Here is a 17814-nt window from a genome sequence, read left to right on the forward strand (position 1 = left end):
TGAAGATTTTCTTTCAGTGTGTTAAAAAATCACAAAAAACAACAAAACAAAAACAGACCCATTTAACCTTCTACAATATCATGTGCAAGAATTGCATGGGCTTCCCTCAGGATCTCCAGTTTCCTCCCACAGTCCAGTGACATGCATGTTATGTGAACCAATGACTGTAAATTGCCTAAAGGTGTGAATACAACTGTGAATGTGTTTGTCCGGCTGTATGTGTTAGCCTTGTGACAGACTGGCGACATGTCCAGGGTGTACCCTACCTACCCGTATGAGCTGGGATAGACTCCAGCACCCTGTGACCCTGAACAGAACAGGTGGATGTAGAAAATGGATTAATGGATTATAGGAAACTGGTGAAGGGTATCAACAAATTAGTGAAAAAATCATACAAGTTTATATACAGTATGTTATACCATAGTCTGGGTGAATACTTGATTTTAATTGGCAGCAGGGTGTTCATTCATTTCTGATAATTCCCAGTAGTCCCAGTAAAATTGTCTGTTCATTGTCTAAATAACAACACAGGCATCGAAATTGAGTAACTGGGACGTAGTCAGTGCCTCTGTTTACAATTTATTGCAACAAGTTAACAAGCTAACAACGTATTATTAGTCTTGTAGTAAAATATACTGTCAAATTATATTAACTGTTCGTCAACCATATGCAATGGTATTGACTTTGAATCTTGCTAGCATAACGTTAGCTTTCTGGCTCATAGCTGAGCCAAAGGGTTCTGTGAGCTGTGTGGAGTCATATCTGAGGTTTGGCCTATTTACTGGCGGACTGAACAATGTTCCCATTGCACTCATGGTAATGATTGTCCCAGGTATAGGTCAAACACTCAGGCTTGTAAAAAAACAAGATTTTGATTGCAAAACACATGAAAATGTAAAGGAAGTTTTTTTGTTTGTTTGTTTGACAAGTGACCATGGTATAAGCGAGATAATGCCATTTGAATAACTGTGTTTGTTAAAAACATGATATAACGTCACGTAACATCTGTCACTACCATAGCATGCTACACATACTAGCACACTACACTGTTATAAAAATTTCTTTTGGTTTCACACAGGAAATGAACAGCTGTCTCCCAGGTGAAAGTCCACCTCCCCTTCTCCCTTTCCACCCACCGGACTTATGTGGACTTTCTCACTTTCTATACTATGGCAGTTGCTTGGAATGTCGAAAAATGCAGCCACCCTGTGCGTCTTATAACAACGCTAAAGGGTGCCTCTGTGCCTCAGTGCGAAAAATGTGTTACTTTGCCAAACTTTCAAGTTCTTATTGATGAGGTATTCTAACTAACAAACTTACTAACACATTTAATGGATGCAATAACCTTTCATTCCAGCAGGTCATATAACTCTTAAGTGACATTAATTCCTGTGACAGAGTGGTGTCAGCAAGGCTTAATCTCAAGGGGAACATTTCCAAGCCAATGATTTTGACAAATCATGTGATTGTCTGCGCAATGTTTTTTTCCAGCACTGACAAATGTGTGGCACTCTTATGAGAAGTTTTCATGTCAGTGGGGTCAAGTAGGAGTGGTACCACTGATTGTTGCCACAGAGTGAGTGTAGAAAAGCCTTGAGTGATTGTTCACCTACTTGTCAAGGCTCTCTGACAAGCAAACCTTTAAGGAGACTGATTAAACTCAGTGAGAATGCAGAAATAGTTCTACCCTTCAGTCTTGTTGCACTCATCTTTATACGGTTAAATGTGACAGAGAAAAAGACATGGAGAAAGGAAAAAGAAAACAGAGTGAGAAATTATACCAGCACTACTTGCTGGCATGGACTTGAGACTGGTTGACTATGACTCTGTCTGACAGTTTAATGGCCTTAGTGGGCCAAGGAACCCTGACGTTGAATGGACTGGATTTAGGTGAATCATTAGCCTTTTCTTTTTCCACCTATCGATGATTTGAGCCTTGCTTCGTTATCATTTGCCTTTAATCATCCGCTCTTTTGTTTGTATGTACTCTGATCCTATTTAATTTCCTTCTCCATCCCTTAACCTTATCACACCTTCCTACTGCTCTAACCCTCTTCTACCCTTTCCTTCCCTGCCATCCTGATACACTTTTCCTCTCCAGCTGGGTTTGTGAAGTCGCCAATGTCTGAGACTAAGCTTACGGGGGACACCTTTGAGCTGTACTGCGACGTGGTTGGTAACCCAACTCCGGAGATCCAGTGGTGGTATGCTGAGATCAACCGAGCTGACTCCTTCAAGCAGCTGTGGGACGGAGCCCGCAAGCGTCGGGTATCCATCAACACGGCCTACGGCACCAATGGGGTCAGTGTGCTTGGCATCACGCGTCTCACACTGGAGGACTCTGGGACCTATGAGTGCCGGGCCAGCAACGACCCCAAGCGCAATGACCTCCGACAAAACCCTGCCATCACCTGGATCCGCGCCCAGGCCACCATTTCGGTGCTACAGAGTGAGTGGTCTATGTGCTGTAGTACCTAGATGATGAACGAACTATTCCCCTGTCCTAACCACTCCAGCCCGTAAAAACCTCTCAAGAGCCTACCCCACCACAGCGTTCACTGGCCAGACAGAAATAAAACAATCACTAATCATGTTATTTATTCATTTTTAAAGGTTTTTTCCCACAAGTATTAATAGTAATGTTAATGCCAATGGTTGCCTTTGAGTTTTGTTTTCATAAATATTCAATTTTGTTCCTCAATTTAGTTACTGAACTCAGTAAACTCCCAGCCTCTCCCCAAATCCCTTGAGCATCTTGTTGTAAATGACCACAAACCCAGGAACTTTACCCAGTCTCTATCTACATTTCCTTCTTTCCTCCCACACCAGACCTTCGTTCTTACTGTCTCATGTGTCCTTTTACAATATTCTGATCATTATCTTTTTCTCTGTATCCTAATTTCACCCATTTCCTATTCCTGGACTTATTTGTGATACTTATTCCCTTAACATTATGTTGTGTCTCTTGCGTTATGTGGATTGTTTTATTTACTTCAAAGCCCTGCCTGCTAAATGTAGCAGAAACCTAGTGGTGCTTTGAAGTAATGGTGCTTTTGATTTGGCTTTCTCACTCTGGGCACAGTGTAAATGGGACTGTAAGAAGACACAAGGAGGGATCCGTTAAGGTGTAAAAGAGTGATTCCTGTTGTCAACTCTTTCCCTGATAAAAGCAAACATTTTCTGCTTTCAAATTCATGTGTGGTAATCCAATAAAGGATACGACCACACGAGGGCCTTGAGTGTCTCGTTTCTCGTTCAGATGAGGCAGAGATTTCACTTTTACTAAACAGTCTCTCTGGACTCGCCTGTGCACTGTGTAACCTTGTGCCTTCTCAGCCATTAAGCGTGTGACTGTGAATCAGTAATGACATTATATCCTTTAACCCTCTGCGCTATGCACACAAACATTCAAACAAACTGAATTTCAACTGGACCCTCCTAATCTGTACATGCTTCAGTGCTCTGCCCACTGGAGCACACGGAGATGTGGAATGTTGTTAGTCATAGTGAAGCTCTCTGAGAAGCTTAGAGGAGTTTGATCCTTGCTGGCTCTTCTGATTGGACTGACAAATTTTGATTTCTGTGTGAGCACTATTTGATTAGCTGTAGGGCTGAGGCAATTTAAACTGTTAAAAGAAGTGCAAAGGACAGAAGCTGTTCACATTTACTCGTTTGCTACATTCCTGCCACAGTGTAACTTGTCTGACCTGCAATTCAAGCCCTCGCTAAATATATTCTGTCATTACTGAGGAGTAAATGTTCTTCATATATACATGTAATATCCAAGTTATTACATGTATATAACAGGCTATACATAATAGCCCACTAATATGGATGTATTGTCTGTAGTTGGGGAAACATGCCAAAGTCTTACTGTCTTGTTTTGGCCTTTTGTTTAATTTAGCTTGTGAATGTGAATCACTCTAAATCACTATACTCAGAACCATGATATTTACGGAGTAATTGATTACCATTACTAGACTGTTTAATATTCAATTAAAAAACAAAACAAAACAAAAATATGCATGCGTGGATAATATCGACTGAAGATACATCTTTTAACATGTACTTTCTACATGTGTTTAAAGTGATACTCTCCCCAAATCTATCTTTTGAGTATGAAACTCTTAAAGAAATTGTATTTTTCCTATTAAAGGTCAAGTGTGTAGGATTTAGGGGTATATATTGGCAGAAATAGAATATAATATAATATAATCTGTTTTCTTTTGTGTATAATAACCTGAAAAAGGAATCACTGTGTTTTCATTACCTTTGAATGAGCCGTTTAAATCCACATAGGGAGCAGGTCCTTGTCTATGCTACATTGCACTGTCATGTTTCTAAATGGCTGGCTCTAGATAGGGCCATTCGTGGTTTCACACTGGCCACTGTAGTTGGCAGCCCCTTTGCAATGAGGGTGGGCAATCACTGGGTCCATTTGTTTAATATATAATTAGTTTTATTTTGTGGATAATTTGCCTCCCGCTAAAAACCTCCTGAACTATAAATGCTGACGAAATTCTTGCCAGTAGAAGCTGGCAGTAATCTGCAATCCTTGCTGCTAGATACCACTAAATCCCCTCAACCTTACACACTGGACCTTCACAGGAATACCTGGACATTTTGGAAAATGTGCTACTTTGCCAAAGTTTTGCTTTTTTTGGGAGGAAATCAATACCACTCTCTAGAAATGAGAGGATCGTTCCTCATATCTAAGTCTTGAATCGAAGCCTATTTCCCAAAATGTCGCACTATCGCTTTGACAGAAACATCAGCTGGGTTCAGCTTTGACTTCATGTCAAATACATCTGATTCCAATGGTGACAAGGTTTCAAAATGTCTGTAGAAACTTCTCTTGCATCATCGTCCGATGTTACACCAAAATATGGCAAAAGACATGGCTTCATGTCACACTTCCTTTTTATCACTCTTCTTGCAACCCTGAAATTTCCATGAAAGTACTTTATTTAGTTGTATTTTGGAGGAATTCTCTGAAGATACAAATACACATTAGGGGAAGTGATGATGGTGCAGGAGTGGTTTGCAAGATTTCTGTAAATGATTTTCCATTTTTGTTTCTTGCGTGAAGAGCTTTTCACCTTTGGAATCCAAGCTGAACACAGCTGGTGTCTCTGGGGAAAAGTAAACCTCAAACCTTTTACAGCCACTTTTAAAGCCAGCAAGAGTGAGTGTTTCATACCAAAATACGTACAGATAGCTTTTGTATATAGTATCACTTTAACTAAAAACAGATCTCAGTGGAAAGATAGCTATTTTACAGTAAGCACATTTGTGAGACTTTGCTTTTTAGAACAGTCATAATGGTATGTGAAGATCTACTGTTTGTATCACAAAGTATCACAAATGTGTGTTGTTTTGAAATAGACACAAGGATGTATTGAAAATTGCATATCCTTATTAAGAATGAGTGGTTCAAACCATTTAGCTCAACCATGTGCTCAGGAGGCCCACTTTTCTCCCTGTGCCAGTACAGTTAGTTGGACATCTCTCCGGTGTTGCACTTTTTGTATTGCAGTGTACTACAATGTTATGATTTGAGGCCTGCCTTGCCTTTTACAATGATATAATGCGGCCCCCAAACACAGACCTTGCCAAGCTATTTAGATTAAAAGATTGAATATATCTTGGGAAAATGTAACAGCTCCAGCTGACATTCAATCAAAACTGGTAGTTTAATTAAGTATCCGATGAGGTCGAAAAAACATGTTGATGATGTAATCATTTAAAAAGGTATCACCCCCTCATATAATATCTGTCAGATAATTGGATACAATATCAATCTAAATGCAGCTCTGTATTATAGCAGCAGTGAGAGGAAAGGGGGAGATCAGGTTTCACTATAGTCACATTCTGATGTGGCGATCATTATCCAACAGTTACCACATTTTAAGTCGTGGTGTCCTACAAACAACCTTCCGGTTAAACTGCCTGTGGACCACTGTGCCGTGTTTGCTAAATGTTAATTTATGTACCTCATAATGTGTGTGTATGCATGTCTCCAAGATACTATTAATAGTACATGTGGTTCTGCTTGGTGGGGGAGAGAGAGCTGTAAGGGGGGAGGGATGAGATATCCTCTCAGCTATTGACTATACAGAATGGCAAGAAGAAGGTGTCATGCATGCTAATAGAAGTCACTTGCAGGTCTTAGTAGCTCTTCTTTCCCCTTGCTAGTGGCCTTGCAGCAGCAGCCAGTAGTAGGATTATGATGCTTCTCCTCTCTGCTCCTCCCCTTGGGGGCTCCATCGTTGCCATGGTTGGCCCGCCCTGGAGTGGGAGGAGGAGGAGGAAGAGGAGGAGGGGCAGGGCGGAGGAGGCTTCCTGCTCACTACTCATGGCAGAGCAAAGGACGCCTCGCTCTCCGATGACACCTCCTGCTTCCCTGAACGTCCTTGAGAAATGGACCCTGGTATTGTGTAGTAACCAGTGTGCTTAGCCATTTGGAGGGTGAAGTAATTTAGGTAGTCATTCAGCTATAATGTAAAAATGTCAAGGGACTGCTCAGTGTTGTATAAATCTTCAGCCCAGATCTCCAAGTATATTTTTTTACCTCTATATTCTGATGACATTTACATGCAAGCTTTAGGGTGGGCCATCTTTGAGAGTCCATCCAGTTTCCCCTGTTAAAATGAAGCATTAAAATGTCTGCAGTTATCAGCCACAGTATATCTTCCAGGCCTATCGGTCATATATCCTCCTGGAGACTGTGACTTAAAGTATTCAGAAAATCACTGATAAATGCAGTGCTCTGAGAAGAGATAGATATAATCAGTCATTAATTAATATTTGAGTAATATTTTGTTTGTCTCAATCTCTCTTATTCTCCTAATGTTGATCCATGCAGAAATACTACTTAAGTACTACTTTTTTACTCTAAAGATAAATGGTTGATACAAGGCTTCACAGCTGTTTCATGTACTTATTATGTCTTCTGTTTGTTTGTTGTGTGCACTTTTGTTTTCGCTTCATAGACACCCTCCTCCTACACAGATCGTATAAAAACAGCACACAGCCTACAGCTACTACAGCATGGGAGGAAGCGTTAAAACGGCGTTGAGCCCCACTTCTGTGATAAGGTTTGACTGTCTCTGTCTTCCAGAACCAAAGATCAATGCCTCTGATCAGACCATCCTGTCAGCGGACACTCCTCTCAAACCCGTTACCCTGCAGTGTAACCTCACCACTGCCCACACTCCCCACAGGGAAAGCTTCTGGGTGAAGAATGGACAGGAAATCGCAAACACGCGGACAGAGCAGAGGAACACAGTATACAGGTGACAAACGGCTTTGCCTCTGTGTAGTAAGTAGGACAAAGTTTGGGAGAGAGGAAATTGCTCCTAGGAATAGAAAGCGGATTTATCTACAAGTTATCTAAATGTGGCTCTGCCAGCTAAAAAAAAACAATGCTGAGGTGATTTTGCATAGTCACATCTAGCTCTCAAACAGTGGGGGTCTGGAGAAATTCTTGCCTGAAAATATCACAGAGCAGGACCTTGCTGAGACAAAGGCTGTGTACCCAGTGGCTCTACATTCAAAATAGTCGTGCTGCTCACATTTTCAGGAATGGTACCTTGGGTTTGTTTTCTGCTTGGACAGCTAACTGTCAACAGTTGCTTGTAAATGGGTCAGACCACAGATCACATTGATGCATGTGGTCCTCTACAAGTTGTCAGTGTGCATGTTTTGAATAGACACGGCACGGCAGAGAAATCATCAAAGCTAGATTGTACAGTCGACCTCAAGCAACGGCTGAGGCAGTTAGTAAACACAGGTTTTCTAAATGTTGATAGGAGGTAGTTTACTCAAGGGTTTAAATGTCTTCAAACCAGCATTGATTGAGATCAAAGATGAGGCAACTCCTGACTTTCTCACACATTTGATTTTCAAAAAAAAGCATATCACTGCCTTAAGCCAAATATTGAACTGTACCTATGAATTTAACAACATACAAAAAAACTATCATACCCTGAAGTACCAACTAGTTGTTAGTTCCTGCTGTCACACAGTATAACCATTGGAGCACAAAGCTACTGTCGCCCCCGTAGACATACCACAGACTCTCCCTAGCCACAAGATAAGACCAATTGGTCACTTCCTTGTCACATTACATCAGTGATACTCTGAGGATTACAGCTAAAATGCCCGTGGTGCCCTTCCCTGCAGAATCCAGAGCTGCTGCTCCGTAATATAACAGCATAATGCCAACATTTTGTCTCCTGTGGCCTTATAAACCCCTCAATCTTTCACCGCTGTAGTCCAAACTAATTACTGGAGTTAAACTGAAATTAGTTGACTTTATTTACTTGACTGGCAAATTAAAGTTGTGGAATAAGTTGGTTTGCTTTGTGTTTTGTTGTAGAATCGCTAAACCACGGGCAGATGACTCCGGGGAATACATGTGTGTTTACACATTTGACATGGCACCGAATGCAAATGCTACTATTGAAGTAAAAGGTAAGATTTCTCTGTGACATATTAACACCTGAACCTTTGCTGCATGCATGACACAAATACAGCTTATTAAAAAATGCCAGTGTCTGACAATTGATTTCCTCCATAATGTATTCAGCTTCTGAGAAAGCCCTGGCTTTAGTTTCAGCCTTTTTGTTCTACTACTAAGAGATAGAGAGATAGAGCCGTCCTACAAAAGTGAACCACCCAAAGCTGTGTGAAGAGGGTCCTTGTTGACAAAGATGTTTGAATTCATCGAGTGCAGTGGTGATGACAGGGGGCAATCCTGAGGCTTTTGTCATTCTTGGCCTGCACTGATACAACAGTCTAGCAAAATGGACAGGCACTGCACAGGCTCACTAAGACCTGCAACCACAAAGCCCACTAGGAGGCATCATTAAGAGCAGTTATATGCTGAAGAAAATGGATGATATGAGGATTGTACATTCATTTTATATTTTAATAATGGTTTAAGTAGAAAAGGTTAACTAGGACAGTAACAGCAAATAACCTTACTGTGTTGGTTTCATTCAAGCTGACAGCAAAGCCATCAACTTGAATAAGGAATCTTCTCTGAGAAAGGGCAAGTGAAACCCTGTTCAAGAGAAGCTTGGCTGTGTGTAGTGCTTAAGCCAATTTGCTGTGGCATGGCTATGGAGCATACTGAGCATGCCCTGCCTCTTATTCCGCGGCTGTCTTAAAGCGCTGCTTGATTGCATAACATGGGTGATGACCGTGTGTGTTCTGCTTTCACTGGATTGTGAGATGATGGGACTCGTCGCCATTCAAACTGAAGTATCCTAGCCATCACTAGACTGCAGGCCTGTGACTGTTGAGGCTTGCTATCTGTCCCCTGGAGAAAAAGTCAGTCTTTTGACTAAACTGACGATGCATGCCCTTTAAAGGGGCCTACATTCCATGTCTAAAAAAATGAAATAACGTGTGTTTTGACGTTAAGAGTAGGTACTGTTGCTGGGTCTAAACAAAGCATTTCTTCAGTTCTTAAATGCTCTTGTGATTTTCTAGAGGTGTTTGAGATCTTTTGTGACCCAGGTAGCAAGCCCACTGTTATGCTAGCCAGCTTTGCACTGCGCTTCTGGCAGCAGTTCACTGAGATCCCTCGCCTACAGTGTCCTTGGCACACTCATCCTTGCAGGACTCAGCTCAGAGGCAACAGATGGAGGGTTCTGTGATGTTGTAGGATTAAGGCTCTGAATCCGGTCCCAGCCATCTCTGTGGCAGCAGTGGAGTTTATTGTCTGTGATACTAAGCTTACCACAGATACATATTTGGTACCTTATATTTCTCAAATTTTGGTAAATGTCAGGCACATTTTTCTATGAACACATATACTCATAATTTCACATTTCCCTCAAGCAAACAAATGTTGATTGTCCAAGTTTATACAATTTTACGCAAATTCTCAAAATCAAAACATGTCACCACTTAAACGTAAAATAAGGGGAGTACCTAATGAAGGATTTTATTAAATGGCTCTTTAACTTGTGCTGTCATCTTTTTTTTCTGTTTCTTTTCTGACAGCTTTGACCTTGCTCCTCCTCACACATCCTTGTCACACTCCTACGTCACATTACCTCTGTCTGGCTCACACAGATTAATAATCACAGTAATTGTACTCAGGGGTGTGAAATGGAGGTTTCTGCCTGTTTTAGCGCCACTCTGAGGGCTGTCTCTGTGCTGTCTGTCACTACATAATACAGTCAGGACAAGGCACAAATGAGCTTGGCCACTCCCCTGCTCAGGGAGCACGTGTGCACCATAATTAGAGTGGGGTGATGTCACCAAAGAGCTCAGACCCCTCCTGCTCCATTATCCATGCGCAGCTGAAAAATGCTCACTCCAGGCCTCTCCCCTTATCCTGCTTAATTGCATGGAAGGAATTATTGTAATTTTGAGGATTAGTGGAAAAGCAGGAACAGTTATCTTCCTGATGCTGTGCAGCGTTACATGGAGAGTCTGTGTCTCACCTTTGGGAGAGACTCTGTTCTATTGATGGATGACTTTGACTTGGCATCTGTTGTGGTGCTTTATGACATATGCCAAAATTTATTACATCCTGAACCTTTGTGTTGTATTTTCATTATCAGTATATTCATTAATCAGGGACAATTCACACAGTTTCCTTTGGCTCAATATCTCTTTTGTGGAATTCACTGTAGAACTGTTTTGAATGGGAACATCTGGAAACTCTCATATCATACCGATCCCCTTCTTCCCTGACCTCATTATAAATTGCACTGAAATGCTTTTATCTCTTCCAGAGTGATATTCCCCATTGCTGGGGTTCGGTGGTGGGGGTTTATGTGCTCAAAGAATAATTGCACACCCGAATCTGTACTTTTTATTAAGAGTTGTACTCCTGGGCAAGACTCTGTTTTACTAGACTCAATGAGGTTTTCCGAAAAGGGTTTCTTTCATGTATTTTTATCATATGCTGAAAAGTCATACTGGGATATTTTGTCCATATATTTTAAGCGATGTACTACTAAAAACTATTAGAATCTACTAAGAAACAAAACCTCATTACATCAGCAATGATCAAATTCTTTTAGAAGCACTCCTTAAATACAGCTCTAATGAGAGTTTGACTGCACACCTATGTCAAAGAGAGAGGTATTTATAATTAGAATATTACTAGTGCTACAGTAAATGTTTAAATGATAGGGTGCTGAAACTATATTAGCAAGTACAATAGTAGATACTCCTTTACCATCAATACCTCCATATCATCTTTAGCTTTAGCTTAGCTTAGCTTTAGCTAGATTTTTTAGAAATAATGCTAAGAAAACCTATGAGTAGATTCAGGAGTCAAGTGGAAAAGAGGAAAGCCTTGAAATGTAGGAAATATGATACAACACATATTCAGTACCCACTGAGTGAGATACTGTGAAGTAAGTAAGAAGTAATGACGTGACTTTAATTAACAAAATGATGCAACGTGATGCATATGATTTTTGAAAATATCTGACAGGAGCCCACTAACTGTGCTTCTTCTTGACTGCAGTAGCTTGAAGTTGTGAAATTTTCAAAGGAAAAAGGGCCGCTTCAGTGTGTTTACCCCACTATAGAGACTCTTAATTACACTCCTCTCTCTTAGCCATAGCCTCAACAGCCAATCATGCTTTCCTTATTCATGCCATCTGGTGGAGTTAAAACGTGCCTTTGAATGTCTTACTTCTGCCAACTCAGCTATTGATCAGCTTTATTTATTTATTTTACCTTTCCAGCAAAACCTGATGTCACCGGCCACAAGCGAAGTGAAAATAAAAACGAGGGGGAAAATGCAATGCTGTACTGCAAGTCTGTTGGCTACCCACATCCCACCTGGACATGGCGTAAAATGGACGGAACATCCTACACTGTATGTGTACATATTATATACTGTAAACTGTATACTATATACTGTTTATATAAGTATAAAAACTGAAGGACAGAGAGAGAAACAGACAGTTATACTGTATAGGTGCAGTGGGTAGACCTGTTAGAAAGCATGCTGCATATCTATTCCAAATTAAGCATTGTTATTGTTTTCATTGTAATAAACTTTGTGTTCCAGGACATTGATAACTCCACCGGACGCTTCTTCATCACTAACAGAGACAACTACACCGAGCTGAACATACTAAACCTGGATATAAGCACAGATCCTGGAATATACCAATGCAATGCCAGTAACGTGATTGGAAACACTGCTCAGACCACTATACTACGAGTGCGCAGCCACCTTGCACCGCTTTGGCCTTTCCTGGGTGTGCTCGCAGAAATTATAATCCTAGTAGTCATCATCGTTGTGTATGAGAAACGCAAGAGGCCAGACGACATTATTGATGGTAAGAAAACCTCTTCTCTGTTACTAGTAGGAGGCACGAATACATTTTAAAAAACTATGAAAGTAGATATGATATTATTTATGTTCAAATTACAACATTGCACTTTGGAAGGTTTGAGATGTTTTCTTTTGTCTGGTGTCTGATGTCCGCTATGAATGTATTGTAATAGTTTACAAATATATTAACTATGTACTGTACACACTGCCATGAAACTGAGGCTAAGGTTTTAACATGGTTGATCATTAGAGGTTTGCTTTCAACTGTCAGATAAGAAATTTAAGTATGAACAGAAACTACCCAGTGACTGTTTTCCAAACCGGCAATGACTGTAGGAACAAATGTCATCAAAAGAAGATTAATCAGATCTTAAAGGGACAGTTAACCCCAAAATCAAAAATAAATATTGCATAGTTTTGGGCATATCTGCTGTAGAGATGTCTGCCTTCTCTCAGATATAATCAAACTTGATGGCACTCGGCTTGTGGTGCTAAAAGCACCAAAACATACATATTTGAAAAATTCAACAGCAATGTCGCTTTCCAGAAATCATGATCCGTTTACTCAAAATAACCCACAGATCTTGTAGTGAGCAGTTTCATACAGGAGCTATTTTCACACAGAAGGAAGCATGCATCTACTCATGGACAAGGGCTCAGAATCATGGCAGATGTAAACATTAATGGCTTCCTCCTTAGCTAAGGTGTGATGTTAGCTAGCTCAATGGTGCTAAATGAGCTAGCAGCAAGGCATGCTTCCTTCTGTGCAGTGTTACCGTTGTTAGATGTAGTTCAGTAGAAACAGTTGAAAAACATGAAACTGCTCACAACAAGGTCTGAAGATTATCTTGAGTAATTGGGACATGATTTATGGAAAGAGACATTGCTGTTGAGTTTTTCAGATGTATTTTTTGGCACTTTGAGCACCACAAGCCGAGTGCCATCTAGTTCCATTATATTCAAGATAAGATAGACATCTCTATGGCCGATGTCTCCAACACTTGACAAATCACTCCAAAACAATCTAGGTTGATAAACAGCACAAGAAAGACGAAAAATATGTACTTTTTATTTTGGGGTGAACTGTCCCTTTAAGCTACCACAAGGTTGCATCTGCTCTCAGAGGAGATCTGTAGTGGCCAACTGACTGTCAAGGGACTTGCCTCCTTGCCTCTCGACTGGTGTGGTGAAAGGAGAAAGGAAGAACATTGTCACATATACTACAGCTAACCTTTCTGAGTTGTGTGCTGTGCTAATGGCAATGGTAACAGCACATTTGGATCCATGTTGATAGCAGAATAAGTGTTCAGAAACATGTGGGGTTATCAGCCTGTAGCTATAAAATATATCCGTCCGACTATGTAACTTAATTGGTTACTATTCTTTCCCCCTTCCCCCCTCTTTCCAAATGGCAACATAATCTAAATGGGTGGTAAGTGAGAAATCCTGCATGGTTTCGGAGATTTTATTTCTTTATGTCGATTTGTATGTTTTTACGAGCCTACAGTCCATCCAAAACCTTTTGATCTTTGCCGAGATATTAACACAGTAAATTATGTTTATACCAGTTTGGGTGAAATCAGCACTTGTCTTCATTCATTTCCTTTTTCATAAGGACATGTTCCCCTATGATCAATAGTGAAAAGTTGGATTAATTTGCGTAAATCTCCAAAGAGCCGTAATATTTGTGATATTAAAAGCCCAATCAAGATATTTTGTGTTTCTCAATGCAGACCTGTACCAGTATGTTAGTAGTTCCAGTGTGACAGCCCAACCTAACCATGTGAGTGAAAGAAGTGAAAAACAATTACGCCCAAACTTTAAGATTTGGGAGTAAAGTTATCTACATTGACTATATTGGCAAACACACTGGCAAACCAATGCATGCCTTGATTCAGTTTTATAGATTTTTGGGTAGCTGTGGATATACCCTGTTCTATTTTTTTCTGTTAACTGAAATACAATATAAAACAAAGATGTTAACACCCTCAAGGAAGGCAGACCCATCCAGCCTTGCAATATTAATGCTGTAAACCACCTGTAATACTTTCCTTTACTAATAGGACTACTTTGAAACACACTGGTATTTTCTCCATTCAATAAAAACATCTACTGTTATGAATACTTCACTGTTCAGTCCTCAAACACAGGATGAGCCCTGTTTTTCAATGTAATCCAAAGAATAAAAAAACATACCGTATCACGACCAACGTAGTTGTAACATTACAGAGCTACTTGACTGTTAGGAGTACAGGAAAGCTTCAAGAGCCCCTACTTTAGTGGCCAATTGAGGTTACACTGAAGCATCTGCAGCGTGGGTATGAACATTACGCCAAAATATCAAACCACCAATGTGGGCAGAGAAATAGTAAAAACAGGAATGAAAAAACAGAAATGAATAATTCATTCTGTATCCATTTACTCATGCATATATACATAACCAACCTATACATTTACTGTAACTTATTTTCATTTGAAGTTTTGTCTGGTATCCCCTACATAAGACCAGCTTTTCCATTTAACAAAAGAAATGGCCCGTGCTTTAGGAGGCAGACAAAACTGCACGATAAGAATGTGACAAGATGAAAATGTCTAGAAAGCCCAAGGGCGTCTCCAGTCACCACAGGTTCAGTCTGACCTCTACTCATGTGGCTTTGCCTTATTTTCTTTTTGGAATAAAACATGAACACAAGCACAATACAGAACTGCAACCACTAATATGAATCACTCCAACTGGGCAACAGTTGTACTCTACACTCTAATACAGACTAAACAAACAGAGCTTCAGGGTACATCCTGCTTTTCATTTACTGACCGTGGGAGCCGTCTGAAATTGCAACCGCGGTCCAAACAAAATAAGATTTCCTCAGTCAATTGTGTAAGGAATATTAAGTAGATAAACCTGTCTTAAAGTTTTCATCAAATGTGTGGGGGTTTCTCTTTTTCATTTTCTTTCCTTTTAATCCACATATACACTTTACCCACACTTCAGGCAATCACAAACTAAGGCTTAGAGCGACAGACTTAAAATGTATTAATCATTTAATTGGGTTGAAAATAGTGTTTACTGATGCGTCATTATCCAGTGATTAACCATTTAATGAGTATTAACATCAGTTGCAATTACATAATATGAACATATTGACTGACAATACAAATGATTTCTTTCAGTTTTACAAGTAGTATAGATACCCATTTATAATATTTATCAGTGCACATTTCTAAAGATGAAAATATGTTATCAGTTACTCAACATTATTTAATGTATAATTTATTATACATTTAACACTATGCTGGTAAACTGTGTTTCTAATCATGTTATCTTTATTCGATTTACATCACTAAATCATAAATCATTATTTGTTTGTGACCTGTTAAAATAATTACTTTATCATCAGAAAAAAACAATACCAGCTTAAAATACATGCACACACACTCACAGACATACACAAACTACACTGCTAAAGTAAGCTCCGTGTATGGCCTCTAGTTTGGTTTCATCTACCGGAAAAATGAAGCGATTAAGGTGGATTATATTTGCCATGTTTATGCCATTCAAATCAGGAATGAGGACTCCCTGCTCACGATGCACAGCCTCTCTAAAATCTCCTTTTAGCATCCCGTATTCCCGGAGGTTTTGGCCCCTGTCTGTGTGCATTATGAATTCTGGTCTCTTGATGGCTTAGCTGTGTTTGAACACTTTTATACTCCAGAGCCAAGGGCTCTGAGGCAAAGGCTGACATTTCTATCCTGTGTTTCAAAACCAGTTGCTAAAATTACAGATTTTGCTGGGTGATGATTTGCTAATCACTTTGTGTATTAAGGAAAACTTAAAGCTAAAAAACTTACAGTATCTCTGCAGAAAAAGTAGAACCGATGCAATCAGACTTGATGCGCTACAATGATTATTATCAATACTCAACTATCAATCTCACACAGCAAAAATCTGTTATTCATTATGTGCTTGCAAGGCCATTATAGTAAACACAGCTTTTGTGGTGTATACATATAAGGTGTGAAAACAGGGGGATGTACCGACAGATGTTCCTCCTCCAAGTGATCACTGAACCATGTTTTTTTGTCTAACATTATAACTGCCATAATCCGGTCCATATTAATACCATGGAATGCTGCTAATGCTGCTTATCTCCGACTTATAACTGCATGGAAAATATCTCACCATGACTGGTTACTTACCTGTTTACACATTTTCATCTGTATGCCAAACACCAACCACCCTGTCAACCCCAAGGCTGTGGATTTTTGAACCTGTCACTCAATGCAACAATATTCACTATTATTCACCAGTTTCTGCTAGTGTTACATCATAATGTATGCTATTCATTGCACTGCTGTATGGTGACAGAGTATGTCAATTTTATATCTTGGTCCCTCTGAGAAAATTACTGCTCAAAAAATGTGTATTTTTATTAACTTCATGTAGATAATCTGAATAGAAATTATCACGGTATAGAGAGATATTAACCACTGTGTGCTGCAGGGAATTGATGCTGAGAGAAAGCTTTGAAGGGATTCATGTTTTTATGCCAAGTCAGTCACAATGTCACACCCATGTACCAGGCTCTTTAAAAATCACTATGAAATTGCTGAGTGTAATTAAAAGATGGCTTTAAGTGAGCCATCTGTAACCCTCCTACACATATGCTCAGGCTGAAATGAACAGGAGCCCCATGAGATTGAGATAGCATGCGAGGTTAAGTTTAGAGTGTTTGGCATTAAAGATGTGGTTTTTTAAGAGACCAGCCACTGTTTTTTTCACATTTCAGCCCTTCTATTACAAATATGCTGCAGCCTTTAACAGCTTTTAGGCTCTGAAAAAAAAAATAATAATAATGCAAGAAGCTCCTAAATTCTGTGTATGTTTAGTGCTTTCCCTCTGACTCTGTTTATCAAACACGACGCTTGTGCATACAAAGCTGTTCGGCAGCTGACTCCCATGTCTGTGATGTCAGCGCTTCCCACTAGTGCACGACTCTGCCACACCAGTATTCAAGTATTCAAAGCAATCTGTGCTTTCAGCTGCATCATCCCACAATATTTATGTTCACTGAATGATTTGATAACATATCTCTAGCAAATTTCAGGTTTCTAAAAGTTTATTTTCACAACAAAAAAAGGGAAAACTGTGAAAAATGTCAGCAAAGTAAAGCACATATTATTTGCAGTAAATGCGCTGAAACATGCAGCACGAATATTTTGCTTTTGTCTTTGCATTATATTTGACTTCTGTTTCCCTTCTTTTCCCCCGTTTTCTTCTTGTGTCAAAGATGACGAACCAGTTGGACAAATGTAAGTAAATATTCCTATTGCTGCACATATAATTCATACAGAAATGCTGGGTGCTGTAATTTGAATTGCCATTACCTGTAGGTCACTAAATCATAGCTTCTTTTTTCCCAGGAAAACAAATTCAACAAACAACCACAAGGACAAAAACATTCGCCAGAGGAATACAAAATAAGCAATTTACTCAA

The 17814-nt window shown here is 39.8% G+C and overlaps 1 protein-coding gene across 3 annotated transcripts in view; it reads left to right on the plus strand.

Moving 5' to 3' along the window:
* Positions 1–17814, plus strand: part of nptnb (neuroplastin b) — a 31966-nt gene that overhangs the window by 11545 nt on the left and 2607 nt on the right. The window contains exons 2-9 of one of the 3 annotated variants that reach the window (XM_078161232.1): positions 2102–2449; positions 7121–7295; positions 8381–8475; positions 11721–11854; positions 12050–12323; positions 14053–14102; positions 17608–17629; positions 17741–17814. In XM_078161232.1, coding sequence (XP_078017358.1) covers positions 2102–2449; positions 7121–7295; positions 8381–8475; positions 11721–11854; positions 12050–12323; positions 14053–14102; positions 17608–17629; positions 17741–17742 — 1100 coding nt within the window. In that variant the 3' untranslated portion in view covers positions 17743–17814. The remainder of the gene's footprint in view (positions 1–2101; positions 2450–7120; positions 7296–8380; positions 8476–11720; positions 11855–12049; positions 12324–14052; positions 14103–17607; positions 17630–17740) is intronic. The other 2 variants (XM_033622008.2, XM_078161234.1) reach the window with 2 other exon arrangements.

Source organism: Epinephelus lanceolatus, chromosome 2 (genome assembly GCF_041903045.1).
Source record: "Epinephelus lanceolatus isolate andai-2023 chromosome 2, ASM4190304v1, whole genome shotgun sequence".
Classification (NCBI taxonomy): domain Eukaryota; kingdom Metazoa; phylum Chordata; class Actinopteri; order Perciformes; family Serranidae; genus Epinephelus; species Epinephelus lanceolatus.